The sequence below is a fragment of the Scyliorhinus torazame genome, chromosome 19 (assembly GCF_047496885.1).
Source record: "Scyliorhinus torazame isolate Kashiwa2021f chromosome 19, sScyTor2.1, whole genome shotgun sequence".
In the NCBI taxonomy this organism is placed as follows: Eukaryota; Metazoa; Chordata; class Chondrichthyes; order Carcharhiniformes; family Scyliorhinidae; genus Scyliorhinus; species Scyliorhinus torazame.
Window position 1 is genome coordinate 17,420,970 of NC_092725.1, and position 25,626 is coordinate 17,446,595.

The window sequence follows — 25,626 nt, forward strand, 5'->3', positions numbered from 1 at the left end:
ACAGAGCTATGAGGAGAGAGTGGGGCAGTGGGATTAGTTTGGGGTTTGATACAGGGCTATGGGGAGAGAGCGGGGCAGTGGGATTAGTTCGGGGATTGATACAGAGCTATGAGGAGAGAGTGGGGCAGTGGGATTAGTTTGGGGTTTGATACAGAGCTGTGGGGAGAGAGCAGGGCAGTGGGATTAGTTTGGGATTGATACAGGGCTATGGGGAGAGAGCGGGGCAGTGAGATTAGTTTGGGGATTGATACAGGGCTATGGGGAGAGAGTGGGGCAGTGGGAATAGTTTGGGGATTGATACAGGGCTATGGGGAGAGAGTGGGACAGTGGAATTAGTTTGGGATTGATACAGGGCTATGGGGAGAGAGCCGGGCAGTGGGATTAGTTTGGGGATTGGTACAGGGCTATGGGGAGAGAGCGGGGCAGTGGGATTAGTTTGGGGATTGATACAGGGCTATGGGGAGAGAACGGGGCAGTGGGATTAGTTTGGGGATTGGTACAGGGCTATGGGGAGAGAGCGGGGCGGAGGGATTAGTTTGGGGATTGATACAGGGCTATGGGGAGAGAGCGGGGCGGAGGGATTAGTTTGGGGATGGATATGGGGCTATGGGGAGAGAGCGGGGCGGAGGGATTAGTTTGGGGATTGATACAGGGCTATGGGGAGAGAGCGGGCAATGAGGTAGTTTGGCACATTGACACTGAGCTCTGTGTCGTTGCTATTAGAGTGCGGCTCGTGTTCCAGATTGTTTCCAATGATTAACCATGATTTTTATTGTGGGTCAAACACCGGACATCAGAGTTCTGAATCTGAGAGCTAATGAATCCTGCACGTGCTCCAAAATGGCCGTCGTTTGCGTGTGCACCGCAGGCTGAGCTCCATCACTGATTGCTAAAGCCTTGTCCTTTCCATTGCACAGGACTGGCTGACCCGTTATGGCTACCTACCCCCGCCGGACCCTCGCACAGGGCAGCTACAGACACTTCAGGGGCTGACAGAGGCGATAAGGTCCATGCAGCGTTTTGGTGGGATTCGGGTGACCGGAGAACTGGGTAAGGTAGAGTGATGGTCAGGGACGGGAATAGGCCTTGGGAATTGTGCGCGGGGGGCTTGAGTAAGGGAAAGGGAGGGAGTGACCGAGGGAAGGAGGAGGATGGGGAACCAGAGTGTCTGCTCCTTAAAAGAACGATGATTCGTTATCGTCGGTCCGTCGACTGCGCATAGCGAGACCCCACAAGTAGTCAATGAAATTCTTACCCGGTTATAATGTATCTGGCTAGTCTCCCTCAGCGCTGACGCACCGACAGTGCGGCACTCCCTCAGTACTGACCCTCTGACAGTGGGGCACTCCCTCAGTACTGACCCTCTGACAGTGCGGCACTCCCTCAGTACTGACCCTCTCACAGTGCGGCACTCCCTCAGTACTGACCCTCCGACAGTGCAGCACTCATCAGTACTGACCCTCTGACAGTGCGGCACTCCCTCAGTACTGACCGTCTGACAGCGCGGCACTCCCTCAGTACTGACCCTCCGACAGTGCGGCACTCCCTCAGCACTGACCCTCTCACAGTGCGGCACTCCCTCAGTACTGACCCTCTGACAGTGCGGCACTCCCTCAGTACTGACCCTCTGACAGTGCGGCATTCCCTCAGTACTGACCCTCTGACAGTGCGGCGCTCCCTCAGTACTGACCCTCTGACAGTGCGGCACTCCCTCAGTACCGACCCACAAACAGTGCGGCATTCCCTCAGTACTGACCCTCAGAGAGTGCGGCGCTCCCTCAGTACTGACCCTCTGCCAGTGCGGCGCTCCCTCAGCATTGACCCTCCGACAGTGCGGCACTCCCTCAGTACTGACCCTTTGACAGGGCGGTGCTCCCTCAGTACTGACCCTCTGACAGTGCCGTGCTCCCTCAGTACTGACCCTCTGACAGTGCGGCGCTGCCTCAGTACTGACCCTCTGACAGTGCGGCATTCCCTCAGTACTGACCCTCTGACAGTGCGGCACTCCCTCAGTACTGTCAGTGCGGCGCTCCCTCAGTACTGACCCTCCGACAGTGCAGCACTCCCACAGTACTGACCCTCTGACAGTGCAGCACTCCCACAGTACTGACCCTCTGACAGTGCGGCGCTCCCACAGTACTGACCGTCTGACAGTGCAGCACTCCCTCAGTACTGACCCTCTGACAGTGCGGCGCTCCCTCAGTAGTGACCCTCCGACAGTGCAACACTCCCTCAGTACTGACCCTCTGACAGTGCAGCACTCCCGCAGTACTGACCCTCTGACAGTGCGGCACTCCCTCAGTACTGGCGCTCCGACAGTGCGGCACTCCCTCAGTACTGACCCTCTGACAGTGCAGCACTCCCTCAGTACTGACCCTCTGACAGTGCGGCGCTCCCTCAGTACTGATCCTCTGACAGTGCAACACTCCCTCAGTACTGACCCTCTGACAGTGCAGCGCTCCCTCAGCACTGACCCTCCGACAGTGCGGCACTCCCTCAGCACTGACCCTTTGACAGGGCGGTGCTCCCTCAGTACTGACCCTCTGACAGTGCAGCACTCCCTCAGTACTGACCCTCTGACTGTGCGGCGCTGCCTCAGTACTGACCCTCCGACAGTGCGGCACTCCCTCAGTACTGACCCTCTGACAGTGCGGAGCTCCCTCAGTACTGACCCCCTGACAGTGCGGCACTCCCTCAGTACTGACCCTCTGACAGTGCAGCACTTCCTCAGTACTTACCCTCTGACAGTGCAGCACTCCCTCAGTACTGACCCTCTGACAGTGCGGCACTCCCTGAGTACTGACCCTCTGACATTGCGGCGCTCCCTCAGTACTGACCCTCCGACATTGCGGCGCTCCCTCAGTACTGACCCTCTGACAGTGCGGCGTTCCCGCAGTACTGACCCCACGACAGTGCGGAACTCCCTCCGCACTGACCCTTCGACAGTGCGGCACTCCTTCAACAATGACCCTCTGACAGTGCGGCACTCCCTCAGCACGGACCCTCCGACATTGCGGAGCTCCTTCAGTACTGACCCTCCGACAGTGCGGCGCTCCCTCAGTACTGACCCTCTGACAGTGCGGCGCTCCCTCAGCACTGACCCTCCGACAGTGCGGCACTCCCTCAGTACTGACCCTCTGATAGTGCGGCACTCCCTCAGTACTGACCCTCCGACAGTGCGGCACTCCCTCAGTACTGACTCTCTGACAGTGCAGCATTCCCTCAGTACTAACCCTCTGACAGTGCAGTGCTCCCTCAGCACTGACCCTCTGACAGTGCGGCGCTCCCTCAGTACTGACCCTCTGACAGTGCGGCACTCCCTCAGTACTGATCCTCTGACAGTGCGGCACTCCCTCAGTACTGACCCTCTGACAGTGCGGCACTCCCTCAGTAGTGACCCTCTGACAGTGCGGCACTCCCTCAGTCGTGACCCTCCGACAGTGCGGATCTCCCTCAGTACTTACCCTCTAACAGTGCGGAGCTCCCTCAGTACTGACCCTCTGACAGTGCGGCACTCCCTCAGTACTGACCCTCTGACAGTGCGGCACTCCCTCAGTACTGACCCTCTGACAGTGCAGCACTCCCTCAGTACTGACCCTCTGACAGTGCGGCGCTGCCTCAGTACTGACTCTCCGACAGTGCCGTGCTCCCTCAGTACTGACCCTCTGACAGTGCGGAGCTCCCTCAGTACTGACCCCCTGACAGTGCGGCACTCCCTCAGTACAGACCGTCTGACAGTGCGGAGCTCCCTCAGTACTGACCCCCTGACAGTGCGGCACTCCCTCAGTACTGACCTTCTGACAGTGCAGCACTCCCTCAGTACTGACCCTCTGAAAGTGCAGCACTCCCTCAGTACTGACCCTCTGACATTGCGGCGCTCCCTCAGTACTGACCATCTGACAGTGCGGCTCTCCCTCAGTACTGAACCTCCGACAGTGCGGAGTTCCCTCCGCATTGACCCTCCGACAGTGCGGCACTCCTTCAACAATGACCCTCTGACAGTGCGGCACTCCCTCAGCACGGACCCTCCGACATTGCGGAGCTCCTTCAGTACTGACCCTCCGACAGTGCGGCGCTCCCTCAGTACTGACCCTCTGACAGTGCGGCGCTCCCTCAGCACTGACCCTCCGACAGTGCGGCACTCCCTCAGTACTGACCCTCTGATAGTGCGGCACTCCCTCAGTACTGACCCTCCGACAGTGCGGCACTCCCTCAGTACTGACCCTCTGACAGTGCGGCACTCCCTCAGTACTGACTCTCTGATAGTGCAGCATTCCCTCAGTACTAACCCTCTGACAGTGCAGTGCTCCCTCAGCACTGACCCTCTGACAGTGCGGTGCTCCCTCCGTACTGACCCACCAACAGTGCGGCACTCCCTCAGTACTGACCCTCTGACAGTGCGGCACTCCCTCAGTAGTGACCCTCTGACAGTGCGGCACTCCCTCAGTCGTGACCCTCCGACAGTGCGGATCTCCCTCAGTACTTACCCTCTAACAGTGCGGAGCCCCCTCAGTACTGACCCTCTGACAGTGCGGCACTCCTTCAGTACTGACCCTCTGACAGTGCAGGACTCCCTCAGTACTGACCCTCTGACAGTGCGGCACTCCCTCAGCACTGGCCCTCTGACAGTGCGGAGCTCCCTCAGTACTGACCCACCGACAGTGCGGCTCTCCCTCAGTACTGACCCTCTGACAGTGCGGCACTCCATCAGTACTGACCTTCTGACAGTGCAGCACTCCCTCAGTACTGACCCTCTGACAGTGCAGCACTCCCTCAGTACTGACCCTCTGACATTGCGGCACTCCCTCAGTACTGACCCTCTGACAGTGCGTCGTTCCCGCAGTACTGACCCCACGACAGTGCGGAACTCCCTCAGTACTGACCCTCCGACAGTGCGGCGCTCCCTCAGTACTGACCCACTGACAGTGCGGCACCCCCTCAGTACTGACCCTCTGACAGTGCGGCACTCCCTCAGTAGTGACTCTCTGACAGTGCGGCACTCCCTCAGTCGTGACCCTCCGACAGTGCGGATCTCCCTCAGTACTTACCTTCTAACAGTGCGGAGCTCCCTCAGTACTGACCCCCTGACAGTGCGGCACTCCCTCAGTACTGACCCTCTGACAGTGCGTCGTTCCCGCAGTACTGACCCCACGACAGTGCGGAACTCCCTCAGTACTGACCCTCCGACAGTGCGGCGCTCCCTCAGTACTGACCCACTGACAGTGCGGCACCCCCTCAGTACTGACCCTCTGACAGTGCGGCACTCCCTCAGTAGTGACTCTCTGACAGTGCGGCACTCCCTCAGTCGTGACCCTCCGACAGTGCGGATCTCCCTCAGTACTTACCTTCTAACAGTGCGGAGCTCCCTCAGTACTGACCCCCTGACAGTGCGGCACTCCCTCAGTACTGACCCTCTGACAGTGCAGCACTCCCTCAGTACTTACCCTCTGACAGTGCAGCACTCCCTCAGTTCTGACCCTCTGACAGTGCGGCACTCCTTCAGTACTGACCCCCTGACAGTGCAGGACTCCCTCAGTACTGACCGCAGGATGTCACCTGAGACCCTCCCCGACATCACCTGAGACCCTCCCCATACCTCACGTGAGACCCACCCGCATCGTCACCTGAGACCCTCCCCCGACATCACCTGAGACCCTCCCCCGACATCACCTGAGATCCTCCCCCATCGTCACCTGAGACCCTCCCCTGACATCACCTGAGACTCTCCCCGACATCACCTGAGATCCTCCCCCATCGTCACCTGAGACCCTCGTCCGACATCACCTGAGACCCTCCCCGACATCACCTGAGACCGTCCCCCATCGTCATTTGAGACCCTCCCCCGACATCACCTGAGACCCTCCCCGACATCACCTATGACCCTCCCCGACATCACCTGAGACCCTCCCCCAACATCACCTGAGACCCTCTCCGACATCACCTGTGACCCCCGACATCACCTGAGACCCTCCCCTGACATCACCTGAGACCGTTCCCCATCGTCACTTGAGACCCTCCCCCGACATCACCTGAGACCCTCCCCGACATCACCTGAGACCCTCCCCCGACATCACCTGAGACCCTCCCCCGTCATCACCTGAGACCCTCCCCCGACATCACCTGAGACCCTCCCCCGACAACACCTGAGACCGTCCCCGACATCACCTAAGACCCTCCCCGACATCACCTGAGACCCTCCCCCGACATCACCTGAGACCCTCCCCGACATCACCTGAGTCCCTCCCCCGATGCTCGCTTATCTTTTGGCCGTAACAGGAGACGTTTCCTCCGGACTTTGCTGCAGAAATCCGAGAATCCTGCCCTTTGTCTGTTTCTCTCTCTCTCCTCCCCTCCTACCCCTGCCTCTCTCTCTCTGTTTCTCTCAGTCTCTGTCCCTCAGTCTCTCTCTCACAGTCTATTTGTCTTTCTCTGCCCCTTTTTATCTTCCTTCTCTCGCATTCTCTGTTTCTCCCTCTGTCCTTCTCTTTCCCGCTCTCTCTCTCCCTCTGTCCCTCACCTTCTCTCTCTGTCTCTCTCTGTCTCTCTGTGTCCCGCTCTGTCTATCTTACTCTCTCTCTTTCTGTGTATCTCCCTCTCTGTCCCTCACTCTCTGTCCCTCGCTTTGCTCCTCTCTCTCCCTTCCTCTCGTCTCTGATCCTCACTCTCGCTACGTCTTCCTCTCTGTCCCACTCTCTATGTCTTTCCCTTTATGTCTTTCTCTCTCTATCCTTCTCTCTGTGCCTCTCTCTTTCTCTTTCTATTTCTCGTTCCGTCTCTCGTATTCTCTTTGTCCCCCTGTTCTTCTCTTCCCTCTCTCTCTATCCCACTCTCTCTCTGTCTCTCCCGCAATGTGACTCTCCCTGTGTCTCTCCCTCCGTGTCTCCTCCTCTCTGTCTCTCCCGCTCTGTCTCTCCCTCTCTGTCTTTCACTCTCTGCCCCTCCCTCTCTATCCCTCCCTCTCTATCCCTCCCTCTCTGACTCTCTCTCTCTCTCTCCCTCTCTCTCCCTCTGTCCCTCCCTCTCTCTGTCTCTTTCTCTCTCTCTCTCTCTCTCTCTCTCACTCTGTTCCTCTGTTCCTCCCTCTCCTTCCCTCTCTGTCCCTCCCTTTACTGTAACACTGTACCCTTGTCCTGGGTGATGTCTCCTTTAAGACCGGGCTTGGAACCCTGGGGAACTGCGCCTCCGGCTCCGCCCATCTGGGAGTCGTATATAAGGGGCCGCCTTGTGGGCAGTGCAGCAGTTAGCACACGTCTCAGCTCTAGTCTAGTTCTTAGCTTATTAAAGTTTACACTCTAAGCGTCGTTATTGAGGGTACCACACCCTCCCCCTCCATACCTCTCTCTTTCTGTCTCTCTCTTTGCTTGTCATTCTGTTTCTCGACATCTGAATCTCTCTGTGTCTCTCGCTGTCTCTCTCTGTCTCTCTCTGTCCCTCTCTGTCCCTCTCTGTCCCTCTCTGTCCCTCTCTGTCCCTCTCTGTCTCTTGCTGTCTCTCGCTGTCTCTCGCTGTCCCTCTCTGTCCCTCTCTGTCTCTCGCTGTCTCTTTCTGTCACTCTCTGTCTCTCGCTGTCTCTCTCTGTCTCTCGCTGTCCCTCTCTGTCTCTCGCTGTCTCTCGCTGTCTCTTTCTGTCACTCTCTGTCTCTCGCTGTCTCTCGCTGTCTCTCTCTGTCTCTCGCTGTCTCTCTCTGTCTCTCGCTGTCTCTCTCTGCCTCTCGCTGTCTCTCTCTGTCTCTCGCTGTCTCTCGCTGTCCCTCGCTGTCTCTCTCTGTCTCTCGCTGTCTCTCTCTGTCTCTCGCTGTCCCTCTCTGTCTCTCGCTGTCTCTCTCTGTCTCTCGCTGTCTCTGGCTGTCTCTCTCTGTCCCTCGCTGTCTCTCGCTGTCTCTCTCTGCCTCTCGCTGTCTCTCTCTGTCTCTCTCTGTCTCTCGCTGTCTCTCGCTGTCTCTCGCTGTCTCTCTCTGCCTCTCGCTGTCTCTCTCTGTCTCTCGCTGTCTCTCGCTGTCTCTCTCTGCCTCTCGCTGTCTCTCTCTGCCTCTCGCTGTCTCTCTCTGTCTCTCTCTGTCTCTCTCTGCCTCTCGCTGTCTCTCTCTGCCTCTCGCTGTCTCTCTCTGTCTCTCGCTGTCTCTCTCTGTCTCTCGCTGTCTCTCGCTGTCTCTCTCTGTCTCTCGCTGTCTCTCTCTGTCCCTCGCTGTCTCTCTCTGTCCCTCGCTGTCTCTCGCTGTCTCTCGCTGTCTCTTTCTGTCACTCTCTGTCTCTCGCTGTCTCTCTCTGTCTCTCGCTGTCTCTCTCTGTCTCTCGCTGTCTCTCTCTGTCTCTCTCTGTCTCTCGCTGTCTCTCTCTGCCTCTCGCTGTCTCTCTCTGTCTCTCGCTGTCTCTCTCTGTCCCTCGCTGTCTCTCGCTGTCTCTCGCTGTCTCTCTCTGTCTCTCGCTGTCCCTCTCTGTCTCTCGCTGTCCCTCTCTGTCTCTCGCTGTCTCTGGCTGTCTCTCTCTGTCCCTCGCTGTCTCTCGCTGTCTCTCTCTGTCTCTCGCTGTCTCTCTCTGTCTCTCGCTGTCTCTCGCTGTCTCTCTCTGCCTCTCGCTGTCTCTCTCTGTCTCTCGCTGTCTCTCTCTGTCTCTCTCTGCTTCTCGCTGTCTCTCTCTGCCTCTCGCTGTCTCTCTCTGTCTCTCTCTGTCTCTCTCTGCCTCTCGCTGTCTCTCTCTGCCTCTCGCTGTCTCTCTCTGTCTCTCGCTGTCTCTCTCTGTCTCTCGCTGTCTCTCGCTGTCTCTCTCTGTCTCTCGCTGTCTCTCTCTGTCCCTCGCTGTCTCTCTCTGTCCCTTGCTGTCTCTCGCTGTCTCTCGCTGTCTCTCCCTGTCTCTCTCTGTCTCTCGCTGTCTCTCGCTGTCTCTCTCTGTCTCTCGCTGTCTCTCGCTGTCCCTCGCTGTCTCTCGCTGTCCCTCGCTGTCTCTCTCTGTCCCTCGCTGTCTCTCGCTGTCTCTCTCTGTCTCTCGCTGTCTCTCTCTGTCCCTCGCTGTCCCTCGCTGTCTCTCTCTGTCCCTCGCTGTCTCTCGCTGTCTCTCTCTGTCTCTCGCTGTCTCTCTCTGTCTCTCGCTGTCTCTCGCTGTCTCTCTCTGTCTCTCGCTGTCTCTCTCTGTCCCTCGCTGTCTCTCTCTGTCTCTCGCTGTCTCTCTCTGTCTCTCGCTGTCTCTCTCTGTCTCTCGCTGTCTCTCTCTGTCTCTCTCGGTCTCTCTCTGCCTCTCGCTGTCTCTCTCTGCCTCTCGCTGTCTCTCTCTGTCTCTCGCTGTCTCTCTCTGTCTCTCGCTGTCTCTCGCTGTCTCTCTCTGTCTCTCGCTGTCTCTCTCTGTCCCTCGCTGTCTCTCTCTGTCCCTTGCTGTCTCTCGCTGTCTCTCGCTGTCTCTCTCTGTCTCTCGCTGTCTCTCGCTGTCTCTCGCTGTCTCTCTCTGTCTCTCGCTGTCTCTCTCTGTCCCTCGCTGTCTCTCGCTGTCCCTCGCTGTCTCTCTCTGTCTCTCGCTGTCTCTCTCTGTCCCTCGCCATCTCTCGCTGTCCCTCGCTGTCTCTCTCTGTCCCTCGCTGTCTCTCGCTGTCTCTCGCTGTCTCTCTCTGTCTCTCGCTGTCTCTCGCTGTCTCTCTCTGTCTCTCGCTGTCTCTCTCTGTCCCTCGCTGTCCCTCTCTGTCTCTCGCTGTCCCTCTCTGTCTCTCGCTGTCTCTCTCTGTCTCTCGCTGTCTCTCGCTGTCTCTCGCTGTCTCTCTCTGTCTCTCGCTGTCTCTCGCTGTCTCTCTCTGTCCCTCGCTGTCTCTCTCTGTCCCTCGCTGTCTCTCTCTGTCCCTTGCTGTCTCTCGCTGTCTCTCGCTGTCTCTCTCTGTCTCTCGCTGTCTCTCGCTGTCTCTCTCTGTCTCTCGCTGTCTCTCTCTGTCCCTCGCTGTCTCTCGCTGTCTCTCGCTGTCCCTCGCTGTCTCTCGCTGTCTCTCGCTGTCTCTCTCTGTCTCTCGCTGTCTCTCTCTGTCTCTCGCTGTCCCTCTCTGTCTCTCGCTGTCCCTCTCTGTCTCTCGCTGTCTCTGGCTGTCTCTCTCTGTCTCTCGCTGTCTCTCTCTGCCTCTCGCTGTCTCTCTCTGTCTCTCGCTGTCTCTCGCTGTCTCTCTCTGCCTCTCGCTGTCTCTCTCTGTCTCTCGCTGTCTCTCTCTGTCTCTCTCTGCCTCTCGCTGTCTCTCTCTGCCTCTCGCTGTCTCTCTCTGTCTCTCTCTGTCTCTCTCTGCCTCTCGCTGTCTCTCTCTGCCTCTCGCTGTCTCTCTCTGTCTCTCGCTGTCTCTCGCTGTCTCTCTCTGCCTCTCGCTGTCTCTCTCTGTCCCTCGCTGTCTCTCTCTGTCCCTCGCTGTCTCTCTCTGTCTCTCGCTGTCTCTCTCTGTCTCTCGCTGTCCCTCTCTGTCTCTCGCTGTCCCTCTCTGTCTCTCGCTGTCTCTGGCTGTCTCTCTCTGTCCCTCGCTGTCTCTCGCTGTCTCTCTCTGCCTCTCGCTGTCTCTCTCTGTCTCTCTCTGTCTCTCGCTGTCTCTCGCTGTCTCTCGCTGTCTCTCTCTGTCTCTCTCTGTCTCTCGCTGTCTCTCTCTGTCTCTCGCTGTCTCTCGCTGTCTCTCGCTGTCTCTCTCTGTCTCTCGCTGTCTCTCTCTGTCTCTCTCTGCCTCTCGCTGTCTCTCTCTGCCTCTCGCTGTCTCTCTCTGTCTCTCTCTGTCTCTCTCTGCCTCTCGCTGTCTCTCGCTGTCTCTCTCTGCCTCTCGCTGTCTCTCTCTGTCTCTCGCTGTCTCTCTCTGTCTCTCGCTGTCTCTCTCTGTCTCTCGCTGTCTCTCTCTGTCCCTCGCTGTCTCTCGCTGTCCCTCGCTGTCTCTCTCTGTCTCTCGCTGTCTCTCTCTGTCTCTCGCTGTCTCTCTCTGTCCCTCGCTGTCTCTCGCTGTCCCTCGCTGTCTCTCTCTGTCCCTCGCTGTCTCTCGCTGTCTCTCTCTGTCCCTCGCTGTCTCTCGCTGTCTCTCGCTGTCTCTCTCTGTCCCTCGCTGTCCCTCTCTGTCTCTCGCTGTCTCTCGCTGTCTCTCGCTGCCTCTCGCTGTCTCTCTCTGTCTCTCTCTGTCTCTCGCTGTCTCTCGCTGTCTCTCGCTGTCTCTCTCTGTCTCTCTCTGTCTCTCGCTGTCTCTCTCTGTCCCTCGCTGTCTCTCGCTGTCCCTCTCTGTCTCTCGCTGTCTCTCTCTGTCCCTCGCTGTCTCTCGCTGTCCCTCGCTGTCTCTCTCTGTCCCTCGCTGTCTCTCGCTGTCTCTCTCTGTCCCTCGCTGTCTCTCGCTGTCTCTCTCTGTCCCTCGCTGTCCCTCTCTGTCTCTCGCTGTCTCTCTCTGTCTCTCGCTGTCTCTCGCTGTCTCTCGCTGTCTCTCTCTGTCTCTCGCTGTCTCTCGCTGTCTCTCGCTGTCTCTCGCTGTCTCTCTCTGTCTCTCGCTGTCTCTCGCTGTCTCTCTCTGTCCCTCGCTGTCTCTCTCTGTCTCTCGCTGTCTCTCGCTGTCTCTCTCTGTCTCTCGCTGTCTCTCGCTGTCTCTCGCTGTCTCTCGCTGTCTCTCGCTGTCTCTAGCTGTCCCTCGCTGTCTCTCGCTGTCCCTCGCTGTCTCTCGCTGTCCCTCGCTGTCTCTCGCTGTCTCTCTCTGTCTCTCGCTGTCTCTCTCTGTCTCTCGCTGTCTCTCTCTGTCTCTCGCTGTCTCTCGCTGTCTCTCGCTGTCTCTCGCTGTCTCTCGCTGTCTCTCGCTGTCTCTCTCTGTCTCTCGCTGTCTCTCGCTGTCTCTCTCTGTCCCTCGCTGTCTCTCTCTGTCTCTCGCTGTCTCTCGCTGTCTCTCTCTGTCTCTCTCTGTCTCTCGCTGTCTCTCTCTGTCTCTCGCTGTCTCTCGCTGTCTCTCGCTGTCTCTCGCTGTCCCTCGCTGTCTCTCGCTGTCTCTCGCTGTCCCTCGCTGTCTCTCGCTGTCTCTCGCTGTCTCTCTCTGTCTCTCGCTGTCCCTCGCTGTCTCTCTCTGTCCCTCGCTGTCTCTCGCTGTCTCTCGCTGTCTCTCTCTGTCTCTCTCTGTCCCTCGCTGTCTCTCGCTGTCTCTCTCTGTCTCTCGCTGTCTCTCTCTGTCTCTCGCTGTCTCTCTCTGTCTCTCGCTGTCCCTCGCTGTCTCTCTCTGTCCCTCGCTGTCTCTCGCTGTCTCTCGCTGTCTCTCTCTGTCTCTCGCTGTCTCTCTCTTTCTCTCTCTTTCTCTCGCTGTCTCTCGCTGTCTCTCTCTGTCTCTCGCTGTCTCTCGCTGTCTCTCGCTGTCTCTCTCTGTCCCTCGCTGTCTCTCTCTGTCTCTCGCTGTCTCTCTCTCTCTCTCTCTGTCTCTCTCTCTCTCTCTCTCATAGGAACATAGGACGTATGAGCAGATTACGGCAATTGAGCCCTTGGAGCCTGCACTGCCATTCAATCAGATCATGGCTGATCTCTTCCTGGTCTCAAATCACCCTCCCTACCTGTTCCCCATATCCCTTTAACCCGTTTTTTATCGGAAATATATCTATCTCCTTCTTGAAACTATTTAATGACTCCGATTCACTATGGGGCAGCGAGTTCACAAATTCACCACCCTCTGCGAGAAGTAGTTCCTCCTCATCTCAGTTCTAAATCTACCGCCTCTCAACCTTTATCTGTCACCTCTCATCTAGATTGTCTCACAAGGAGGAACATTTGGTCCATGTTGACTTTGTCAATCCCTCTTAGTATTTTATATACCTCGATCAGATCCCCTCTCATCCTTCTAAACTCCAGCGAGTATGAACCCAAACTTTTTAATCTCTCCTCGTACGTCAACCCTTTCATCCCCGGAATCAATCTGGTGAAGCTCCTCCGAACTCCCTCCAATGTCGCCACATCCTTCCTCAATCAAGGAGACCAAAACTGGACACCATACTCCAGATGTGGGGCGGGATTCTCCGCCCCCCCCCCCCCACCGGGTCGGAGAATCACCGGGGGGGGGGGGGGGCGGCGTGAATCCCATCCCCCAACGGGGATTAGATAATAATTTACCGTTCTATTTTTTCGGCCAAAATGGCTAACCTCGGAGAATTAACTCCATCTGCCAAATTTTGGCCCAATCTCCTAGCCTATTGATATCCATATGTAAAACCTGTATCTCCTCACTGCCTGCTTTCCAGCCAATTTTAGTATCATCCACAAATTTTGGTACGTTAGCCTCTGTCCCTGCTTGCAGATCGTTTCTATAGATTGTAAACGGTTGAGGTCGGGGACTGACCCCTGCAGCCCCTTCGCTAGTTACAGTTCACCAGCCAGCGAAGGACCCATTTAACCCGACCCTCTGCTTTCTGTCAGTCAGCCAATCCTCAATCCAATGGAGTACTCTATCCCCAATCCCCTGCGATCTCACCTTCTGGATCAGACTTTTATGCGGCACTTTGTCAAATGCCTTCTGGAAGTCTAGATACGCCACATCCACAGGTTCCCCATTATCCACCTTACTGGTTACATCCTCAAAGAACTCAAGCAAGTTTGTCAAGCGTGACGTACCCTTCATCAACCCATGCTGACAATGGTGGATTGGGTTTGTCTTTCCAAATGTGCAGTCATCTCCTCTTTAATGATCGATTCCAGTAACTTCTCCACCACAGAGGTCAAGCTAACTGGCCGATAGTTTCCTACTTTTGTCCTCTCTCCCTTTTTGAATAGGGAAATATCAGAACCAATGCATCCAGAATCTTTGCTGCCACTTTCTTTAATACCCCAAGGTTCAGGACATCAGGTTCTGGAGGCTTATCTGCCTTTAGTCCCATTACTTTATTCAATACCGTCTCCCGAGTGATGGTTATTGCACCAAGTTCCTCTACATTAAACGTAGCTTTTGGAAATGGTTTATTATTCTCTACATGGATGACAGAGGCAAAATATTGGTTCAGTATCTCCGCCATCTCTGTGTTCCCCATTGTTACCTGACCAGTATCGTCCTCTAAAGGAACAACAGTTACTTTAGCTATTCTCTTCCTCTTTAAGCTTTTGGTATCAGTGTTTATGTTTTCTGCTAGTTCCCTTTTGTGGTTCATCTTAGCTCGTTTAATTTTATTTTTAGTAGCCTTTTGCTGAACCTTAAAGTTCTCCCAACCCTCCAGTTTACCAACAGCCTTTGCACTATGGTATGCTCCAGCTTTCTCCTTTGTAGGATATACTTCCATGACTTCCATGTTTAGCCATGGAACATTGTTGTCCCTTTTCAAATTCCTCTTCCTCTCAGGAATATACTTTAATTGAGGGGTGTTTAGTATCTCCCTGAACATTCATCATTGTCCCTCAACTATCCTACCCTCAGTTATAAGGCAGCACGGTAGCATTGTGGATAGCACAAGTGCTTCACAGCTCCAGGGTCCCAGGTTCGATTCCCGGCTTGGGTCATTGTCTGTGCGGAGTCTGCACGTCCTCCCCGTGTGTGCGTGGGTTTCCTCCGGGTGCTCCGGTTTCCTCCCACAGTCCAAAGACGTGCAGGTTAGGTGGATTGGCCATGATAAATTGCCCTTAGTGTCCAAAATTGCCCTTAGTGTTGGGTGGGGTTACTGGGTTATGGGGATAGGGTGGAGGTGTTGACCTTGGGTAGGGTGCTCTTTCCAAGAGCCAGTGCAGACTCGATGGGCTGAATGGCCTCCTTCTGCACTGTAAATTCTATGAAATATGAGCCCAGTCCACTTGGGCCAACTCTTTCCTCAGGCCTGTGTAATTACCTCTGCCCAATGCTAAAACTCCAGTGTGGCACTGTGTCCTCTCTCGCTTAATCTGAATTTGAAATTCTAGCGTGCTGTGATCACTCCTTCCAAGAGGATCCTTAAAGACAAGACTATTTATCAACTCTTCATTGTTACATAAAACTAAATCTAAAATAGCCCGCTTCCTGGTTGGCACTATAATATATTACTCGAAGAAACAATCCCTCATGCACTCGAGGAAATCTCTTGGTGTCTCTCGCTGTTTCTCTCTCTCTCGCTCTCGCACACACTCTCTGATTCCCTCTCACCCGCTGTTTCTAACTCTCTCCAACAGATGATGAGACCCTGGGCTTGATGAAGAAGCGACGGTGCTCCTTGCCTGACATCATCGGGACCTCGGAGATCATGAGGAGGAGGAGGAAGAGATATGCCCTGGCCGGGACAGTGTGGAAAAAGAAACTCCTGACCTGGAGGTGAATGTCTGAGTGAAAGCCAACAGAATCTGCAGGAAAATCCCAGGCCTCAACCACGGCCTAATTAATCCGTTCTCCGCCTGTGTGGAACAGGACCGCATACACACACAGCAGGAGAGTCTCAGGCCCTAATCTAGGCCTAGTTAACCTGTTCTCCATGCGTGTGGTCCTGGACCGCGTACACACACAGCAGGAAATTCCCAACCCGAATCTCGACCTAGTTAACCTGTTCTCTGCCTGTGTGGTCCTGGACCACTGGCTCATACAGCAGGTAAGTCCCAGGCCCCAATATTGGCCTAGTGAACCTGTTCGCCCCCTTGTGGTTTTGGACCACACATTCACACCGCAGGGAAATCTCGGGCCTCAATCTCGGCCTAGTTAACCTATTCTACGCCTGTGTTGCACTGAACAGCAGAATCACACAGCAGGAAAATTGGAGGCTTCATTTCCGGCCTACTGCTGAGTAAACGTGTCCATCAGCTGCAGGCGAGGTAGGGATTTGAAAATACTATGTCGTTGTTCGCAAGTCAAGTCCTGTCTCTTGACAGCTGACTAAACCTATCCCTGTCCTTCCCCTATAACTTCTATACATCCGTAAACTCCTACACCCATACAACCCTCCCTATCTCTCTAAACTCCTCCAACCCCTACAATCCTCCCAAACTCTATAACCTCCTCCAATCCCTACAGCCCTCCTTATCCCTGTAACTGCCTCCAGCCTCCTACAACCCTCCCTACCTCAGACTGCCTACAGTGTTCCGCCATTTTTCTCCACAGGGTTAACAGTTATTCCCAGCGCTCGCAGATCCATGCAGACACAGTCAGGCAGCTGCTGATGTCCGCCTTCCAGGTGTGGAGTAGGGCCTCACTCTTACAGTTCAAGGAGGTTTCGGGTGAAGCTGACATCGTTATCGACTTCAGTCGCTCGAACCACGGCGATGGCTACCCTTTCGATGGACCCGAGGGCACCCTGGCCCATGCCTTCTTCCCCGGCGACCACCACATCTCGGGCAACACGCACTTCGACGATGACGAAACGTGGACGTACAACGACAAAAGTGCGTATGGCCGCTGTCCGACACAGCTGGGGCGCGGTGCGGAGTGGGAAAGAAAAGCCTCGCGCAGAGCGAGAGAGGGAGAGAAGCTCACAAATCGAGGCCTTGCGGCTCTTCCCCAGAACCGTAGAGGGGGCAGAACGGCGAGAGGAAGGGGGTGCGTGATGCAACAGGGGCTAAGTAGACCCTCAGCGGCTGGCGGGGGGGCGATCAGAGATTGCTGCAAAGATGTCACAGGCGCGTGGCAGGAGGGTGGGTTAATGGCTGTGCCAAGGGCTGAGGCAGAGCAAAGGTCAGCGCTCAGCGAAAGCAAAAACTAGTAAAAAAGTGACAGATGGCCCAGTGGGGGAGGGGATGTGTGGTCTGGTGTGGTTTGATATGGATACACCTGTTTCCTTTCCACAAAAGCAGGTTTGAATTCTTTCCAGAAACCAGTTATCACTTTTAAGTTATCAAGTGATCTGGAAACAGCTTTAAAACTACAGCTCGAAAGACATTTCTTTCCAACCTGTGCAATACAAAGCCAGGTCAAACTCAAAGCGAAAGTAAAACTCAGAGCCACAGCCCAGCTCCACCCACACAATGACATCACTAAAGCCATGTGATAAGATAAAGACATTTCTTGAAGGGACACTCCCATGACACGCCTCCTACTTTGCAATGGGTTTCACTGGAGCATCGTAGCAGGCCCAGGGCAGACGGGTAGGCAAGACAAAAGGTGGTGAGGTAAATGTCAGTCAAAAGGGAGGTTAGGGTCATGCTGGCGCACTTGGCGAAGGTGTTCTACAAAGTGGTCACTCAGTCTGCATTTGGGCTCCCCATTGAGGAGGAGCCGGCATTGAGAGAGTAATGAGGAGTCATTCCAAACCAGCCCAACCACATACTGCCAGGACAGGTACAGCACGGGGTTAGATACAGAGTAAAGCCCCCTCTACACTGTCCCCATCAAACACTCCCAGGACAGGTACAGTACGGGGTTAGATGCAGAGTAAAGCTCCCTCTACACTGTCCCCATCAAACACTCCCAGGACAGGTACAGCACGGGGTTAGATACAGAGTAAAGCTCCCTCTACACTGTCCCCATCAAACACTCCCAGGACTAGTACAGTACGGGGATAGATACAGAGTAAAGCTCCCTCTACACTGTCCCCATCAAACACTCCCAGGACAGGTACAGCACGGGGTTAGCTACAGAGTAAAGCTCCCTCTACACTGTCCCCATCAAACACTCCCAGGACTAGTACAGTACGGGGATAGATACAGAGTAAAGCTCCCACTACACTGTCCCCATCAAACACTCCGAGGACAGGTACAGCACGGGGTTAGATACAGAGTATCGCTCCCTCTACACTGTCCCCATCAAACACTCCCAGGACAGGTACAGCACGGGGTTAGCTACAGAGTAAAGCTCCCTCTACACAGTCCCCATCAAACACTCCGAGGACAGGTACAGCACAGGGTTAGATACAGGGTAAAGCTCCCCCTACACTGTCCCCATCAAACACGCCCAGGACAGGTAATGCATGTGGTTAGATACAGAGCAAAGCTCCCTCTACACTGTCCCCATCAAACACTCCCGGGACAGGTACAACACGGGGTTAGATACAGAGTAAAGCTCCCTCTACACTGTCCCCATCAAATACTCCCAGGACAGGTACAACACAAGGTTTTTACGGAGTAAAGTCCCTCTACACTGTCCCCATCAAATGCTCCCAGGACAGGTACAACACGGGGTTAGATAGAGTAAAGCTCCCTCTACACTGTCCCCATCAAACACTCCCAGGACAGGTACAGCACGGGGTTAGATACAGAGTAAAGCTCCCTCTACACTGTCCCCATCAAACACTCCCAGGACTAGTACAGTACGGGGATAGATACAGAGTAAAGCTCCCTCTACACTGTCCCCATCAAACACTCCCAGGACAGGTACAGCACGGGGTTAGATATAGAGTATCGCTCCCTCTACACTGTCCCCATCAAACACTCCCAGGACAGGTACAGCACGGGGTTAGCTACAGAGTAAAGCTCCCTCTACACTGTCCCCATCAAACACTCCGAGGACAGGTACAACACGGGGTTAGATAGAGTAAAGCTCCCTCTACACTGTCCCCATCAAACACTCCCAGAACAGGTACAGCACGGGGTTAGATACGGAGTAAAGCTCCCTCCACGCAGTCCCCATCAAACACTCCCAGGACAGGTACAGCACGGGGTTAGAATCAGAGTAAAGCTCCTCCACACAGTCCCCATCAAACACTCCCAGGACAGGTACAGCACGGGGTTAGATACAGAGTAAAGCTCCCTCTACACAGACCCCATCAAACACTCCCAAGACAGGTACAGCACGGGGTTAGATACAGCGCAAAGCTCCCTCTACACTGTCCTCATCAAACACTCCCAGGACAGGTACAGCACGGGGTTAGATACAGAGTAAAGCTCCCTCTATACACTGTGCCCATCAAACACTCCCAGGACAGGTACAACACGGGGTTAGATACGGAGTAAAGCTCCCTCTACACTGTCCCCATCAAACACTACCAGGACAGGTACAGCACCGGGTTAGATACAGAGTAAAGCTTCCTCCACGCGGTCCCCATCAAACACTCCCAAGAAAGGTACAGCACAGGGTTAGATACAGCGCAAAGCCCCCTCTACACTGTCCCCATCAAACACTCCCAGGACAGGTACAGCACGGGGTTAGATACAGAGTAAAGCTTCCTCCACGCGGTCCCCATCAACCACTCCCAGGAAAGGTACAGCACAGGGTTAGATACAGAGTAAAGCTCCCTCTACACTGACCCCATCAAACACTCCCAGGACATGTACAGAACGGGGTTAGATACAGAGTAAAGCTCCCTCTACACTGTCCCAATCAAACACTCCCAGGACAGGTACAGCACGGGGTTAGATACAGAGTAAAGCTCCCTCTACACTGTCCCCATCAACATTCCCAGGACATGTACAGCATGGGGTTAGATACAGAGTAAAGCTCCGTCTACACGGTCCCCATCAATCACTCCCAGGACAGATACAGCACGGGGTTAGATACAGAGTAAAGCTCCCTCAACACTGTCACCATCATACACTCCCAGGACAGGAACACGATGGGGTTAGATACTGAGTAAAGCTCCCTCGACTCTGTCCCCATCAAACACTCCCAGAGCAGGTACAGCACGGGGTTAAATACAGAGTAAAGCTCGCTCTACACTGTCCACATCAAACACTCCCAGGAGAGGTACAGCACGGGGTTAAATACAGAGTAAAGCTCCCTCTACACTGTCCCCATCAAACACTCCCAGGACAGGCACAGCACGGGGTTAGATACAGAGTAAAGCTCCCTCTCCACTGTCCCCTTCTAACACTCCCAGGACAGGTACAGCACGGGGTTAGATACAGAGTAAAGCTTCCTCCACGCAGTCCCCATAAAACACTCCCAGGACAGGTACAGCACGGGGTTAGATACAGAGTAAAGCTCCTCCACACAGTCCCCATCAAACCCTCCCAGGAAAGGTACAGCACAGGGTTAGATACAGCGCAAAGCTCCCTCTACACTGTTCCCATCAAACACTCCCAGGACAGGTACAGCACGGAGTTAGATACAGAGTAAAGATCGCTCGACACTGTACCCATCAAACACTCCCAGGACAGCTACAGCACGGGGTTAGATACAGCGCAAAGCTCCCTCTACATTGTCCCCAACAAACACTCCCAGGACAGGTACAGCATAGGGTTAGATACAGAGTAAAGCTCCATCTACACTGTCCCCATCAAAAACTCCCAGGACAGGTACAGCACGGGGTTAGATACAGCGCAAAGCTCCCTCTACACTGTCCCCAACAAACACTCCCAGGACAGGTACAGCATAGGGTTAGATACAGAGTAAAGCTCCATCGACACTGTCCCCATCAAAAACTCCCAGGACAGGTACAGCACGGGGTTAGATACAGAGTAAAGCTCCTCCACACAGTCCCCATCAAACCCTCCCAGGAAAGGTACAGCACAGGGTTAGATACAGCGCAAAGCTACCTCTACACTGCCCCATCAACATTCCCAGGACAGGTACAGCATGTGGTTAGATACAGAGTAAAGCTACCTCTACACTGTCCCCATCAATCACTCCCAGGACAGGTACAGCACGGGGTTAGATACAGAGTAAAGTTCCCTCGACACAGTCCGCATCAAACACTCCCAGGACAGCTACAGCACAGGGTTAGATACAGAGTAAAGCTCCCTCTACACTGACCCCATCAAACACTCCCAGGACATGTACAGAACGGGTTTAGATACAGAGTAAAGCTCCCTCTACACTCTCCCAATCAAACACTCCCAGGACAGGTACAGCACGGGGTTAGATACAGAGTAAAGCTCCCTCTACACTGTCCCCATCAACATTTCCAGGACATGTACAGCATGGGGTTAGATACAGAGTAAAGCTCCCGCTACATGGTCCCCATCAATCACTCCCAGGACAGATACAGCACGGGGTTAGATACAGAGTAAAGCTCCCTCTACACTGTCCCCATCAAACACTCCCAGGACAGGAATACGATGGCGTTAGATACAGAGTAAAGCTCCCTCGACTCTGTCCCAATCAAACACTCCCAGGGCAGGTACAGCACGGGGTTAGATACAGAGTAAAGCTCGCTCTACACTGTCCACATCAAACACTCCCAGGAGGGGTACAGCACGGGGTTAAATACAGAGTAAAGCTCCCTCTACACTGTCCCCATCAAACACTCCCAGGACAGGCACAGCACGGGGTTAGATACAGAGTAAAGCTCCCTCTACACTGTCCCCATCAAACACTCCCAGGACAGGTACAGCACGGGGTTAGATACAGAGTAAAGCTCCCGCTACACTGTCCCCATCAAACACTCCCAGGGCAGGTACAGCACGGGGTTAGATACAGAGTAAAGCTCCTCCACACAGTCCCCATCAAACACTCCCTGGAAAGGCACAGCACAGGGTTAGATACAGCGCAAATCTCCCTCTACACTGTCCCCATCAAACACTCCGAGGACAGGTACAGCACGGAGTTAGATACAGAGTAAAGTTCCCTCGACACTGTCCCCATCAAACACTCCCAGGACAGCTAGAGCACGGGGTTAGATACAGCGCAAAGTTCCCTCTACACTGTCCCCAACAAACACACCCAGGACAGGTACAGCATAGGGTTAGATACAGAGTAAAGCTCCCTCTACACTGTCCCCATCAAACACTCCCAGGACAGGTACAGCACGGGGTTAGATACAGAGTAAAGCTACCTCTACACTGCCCCATCAACATTCCCAGGACAGGTACAGCATGTGGTTAGATACAGAGTAAAGCTCCCTCTACACTGTCCCCATCAATCACTCCCAGGACAGGTACAGCACGGGGTTAGATACAGAGTAAAGTTCCCTCGACACAGTCCCCATCAAACACTCCCAGGACAGCTACAGCACGGGGTTAGATACAGCGCAAAGCTCCCTCGACACTGTCCCCAACAAACACTCCCAGGACAGGTACAGCACGGGGTTAGATACAGAGTAAAGCTCCCTCTACACTGTCCCCATCAAACACTCCCAGGACAGGTACAGCACGGGGTTAGATACAAAGTAAAGCTACCTCTACACTGCCCCATCAACATTCCCAGGACAGGTACAGCATGTGGTTAGATACAGAGTAAAGCTCCCTCTACACTGTCCCCATCAATCACTCCCAGGACAGGTACAGCACGGGGTTAGATACAGAGTAAAGCTCCCTAAACACTGTCCCCATCAAACACTCCCAGGACAGGTACACCATGGGGTTAGATTCAGAGTAAAGCTCGCTCTACACTGTCCACATCAAACACTCCCAGGACAGGTACCGCACGGGGTTCGATACAGAGTAAAGCTACCTCTACACTGTCCCCATCAAACCCTCCCAGGACAGGTACACCCTCGGGTTAGATACAGAGTAAAGCTCCCTCTACTCTGTCCCCATCAAACACTCTCAGGACAGGTGCAGCACTGCCTTAGATACAGAGTAAAGCTCGCTCTACACTGTCCCCATCAAACACTCCCTGGCAAGGTACAGCACGGGGTTAGGTACAGAGTAAAGCTCCCTCTACACTATCCCCATCAAACACTCCCAGGACAGGTTCCGCATGGGGTTGGATACAGAGTAAAGCTCCCTCTACACTGTCCCCATCAAACACTCCCAGGACAGGTACAGCATGTGGTTGGATACAGAGTAAAGCTCCCTCTACAGTGTCCCCATCAAACACTCCCACGACAGGTACAAGATGGGGTTAGATACGGAGTAAAGCTCCCTCTACACTGTCCCCTTCAAACACTCCCAGGACAGGCACAGCACGGGGTGAGATACAGAGTAAAGCTCCCACTGCACTGTCCCCTTCAAACACTTGCAGGACAGGTACAGCACTGGCTTAGATACAGAGTAAAGCTCGTTCTACACTGTCCCCGTCAAACACTCCCAGGACAGGTACAGCACGGGGTTAGATACAGAGTAAGGCTCCCTCTACACTGTCCGCATCAAACACTCCCAGGACAGGTACAGCTTGGGGTTGGATACAGAGTAAAGCTCCCTCTACACTGTCCCCATCAAACACTCCCAGGACAGGTACAGCATGGGGTTGGATACAGAGTAAAGCTCCCTCTACACTGTCCCCATCAAACACTCCCAGGACTGGTACACGATGGGGTTAGATACAGAGTAAAGCTCCCTCTACTCTGTCCCCATCAAACACTCCCAGGACAGGTACAGCACTGGGTTAGATACAGAGTAAAGCTCGCTCTACACTGTCCACATCATACATTCCCAGGAGAGGTACAGCACGGGGTTAAATACAGAGTAAAGCTCCCTCTACACTGTCCCCATCAAACACTCCCAGGACAGGCACAGCACGGGGTTAGATACAGAGTAAAGCTCCCTCTCCACTGTCCCCTTCTAACACTCCCAGGACAGGTACAGCACGGGGTTAGATACAGAGTAAAGCTTCCTCCACGCAGTCCCCATAAAACACTCCCAGGACAGGTACAGCACGGGGTTAGATACAGAGTAAAGCTCCTCCACACAGTCCCCATCAAACCCTCCCAGGAAAGGTACAGCACAGGGTTAGATACAGCGCAAAGCTCCCTCTACACTGTTCCCATCAAACACTCCCAGGACAGGTACAGCACGGAGTTAGATACAGAGTAAAGATCGCTCGACACTGTACCCATCAAACACTCCCAGGACAGCTACAGCACGGGGTTAGATACAGCGCAAAGCTCCCTCTACATTGTCCCCAACAAACACTCCCAGGACAGGTACAGCATAGGGTTAGATACAGAGTAAAGCTCCATCTACACTGTCCCCATCAAAAACTCCCAGGACAGGTACAGCACGGGGTTAGATACAGCGCAAAGCTCCCTCTACACTGTCCCCAACAAACACTCCCAGGACAGGTACAGCATAGGGTTAGATACAGAGTAAAGCTCCATCGACACTGTCCCCATCAAAAACTCCCAGGACAGGTACAGCACGGGGTTAGATACAGAGTAAAGCTCCTCCACACAGTCCCCATCAAACCCTCCCAGGAAAGGTACAGCACAGGGTTAGATACAGCGCAAAGCTACCTCTACACTGCCCCATCAACATTCCCAGGACAGGTACAGCATGTGGTTAGATACAGAGTAAAGCTACCTCTACACTGTCCCCATCAATCACTCCCAGGACAGGTACAGCACGGGGTTAGATACAGAGTAAAGTTCCCTCGACACAGTCCGCATCAAACACTCCCAGGACAGCTACAGCACAGGGTTAGATACAGAGTAAAGCTCCCTCTACACTGACCCCATCAAACACTCCCAGGACATGTACAGAACGGGTTTAGATACAGAGTAAAGCTCCCTCTACACTCTCCCAATCAAACACTCCCAGGACAGGTACAGCACGGGGTTAGATACAGAGTAAAGCTCCCTCTACACTGTCCCCATCAACATTTCCAGGACATGTACAGCATGGGGTTAGATACAGAGTAAAGCTCCCGCTACATGGTCCCCATCAATCACTCCCAGGACAGATACAGCACGGGGTTAGATACAGAGTAAAGCTCCCTCTACACTGTCCCCATCAAACACTCCCAGGACAGGAATACGATGGCGTTAGATACAGAGTAAAGCTCCCTCGACTCTGTCCCAATCAAACACTCCCAGGGCAGGTACAGCACGGGGTTAGATACAGAGTAAAGCTCGCTCTACACTGTCCACATCAAACACTCCCAGGAGGGGTACAGCACGGGGTTAAATACAGAGTAAAGCTCCCTCTACACTGTCCCCATCAAACACTCCCAGGACAGGCACAGCACGGGGTTAGATACAGAGTAAAGCTCCCTCTACACTGTCCCCATCAAACACTCCCAGGACAGGTACAGCACGGGGTTAGATACAGAGTAAAGCTCCCGCTACACTGTCCCCATCAAACACTCCCAGGGCAGGTACAGCACGGGGTTAGATACAGAGTAAAGCTCCTCCACACAGTCCCCATCAAACACTCCCTGGAAAGGCACAGCACAGGGTTAGATACAGCGCAAATCTCCCTCTACACTGTCCCCATCAAACACTCCGAGGACAGGTACAGCACGGAGTTAGATACAGAGTAAAGTTCCCTCGACACTGTCCCCATCAAACACTCCCAGGACAGCTAGAGCACGGGGTTAGATACAGCGCAAAGTTCCCTCTACACTGTCCCCAACAAACACACCCAGGACAGGTACAGCATAGGGTTAGATACAGAGTAAAGCTCCCTCTACACTGTCCCCATCAAACACTCCCAGGACAGGTACAGCACGGGGTTAGATACAGAGTAAAGCTACCTCTACACTGCCCCATCAACATTCCCAGGACAGGTACAGCATGTGGTTAGATACAGAGTAAAGCTCCCTCTACACTGTCCCCATCAATCACTCCCAGGACAGGTACAGCACGGGGTTAGATACAGAGTAAAGTTCCCTCGACACAGTCCCCATCAAACACTCCCAGGACAGCTACAGCACGGGGTTAGATACAGCGCAAAGCTCCCTCGACACTGTCCCCAACAAACACTCCCAGGACAGGTACAGCACGGGGTTAGATACAGAGTAAAGCTCCCTCTACACTGTCCCCATCAAACACTCCCAGGACAGGTACAGCACGGGGTTAGATACAAAGTAAAGCTACCTCTACACTGCCCCATCAACATTCCCAGGACAGGTACAGCATGTGGTTAGATACAGAGTAAAGCTCCCTCTACACTGTCCCCATCAATCACTCCCAGGACAGGTACAGCACGGGGTTAGATACAGAGTAAAGCTCCCTAAACACTGTCCCCATCAAACACTCCCAGGACAGGTACACCATG

The 25,626-nt window shown here is 54.3% G+C and overlaps 1 protein-coding gene across 1 annotated transcript in view; it reads left to right on the forward strand.

Moving 5' to 3' along the window:
- LOC140396033 (matrix metalloproteinase-17-like) overlaps window positions 1-25,626 on the forward strand; it is a 331,390-nt gene that overhangs the window by 145,720 nt on the left and 160,044 nt on the right. The window contains exons 2-4 of the mRNA XM_072484100.1: window positions 918-1,050; window positions 15,067-15,205; window positions 15,983-16,263. Coding sequence (XP_072340201.1) covers window positions 918-1,050; window positions 15,067-15,205; window positions 15,983-16,263 — 553 coding nt within the window. The remainder of the gene's footprint in view (window positions 1-917; window positions 1,051-15,066; window positions 15,206-15,982; window positions 16,264-25,626) is intronic.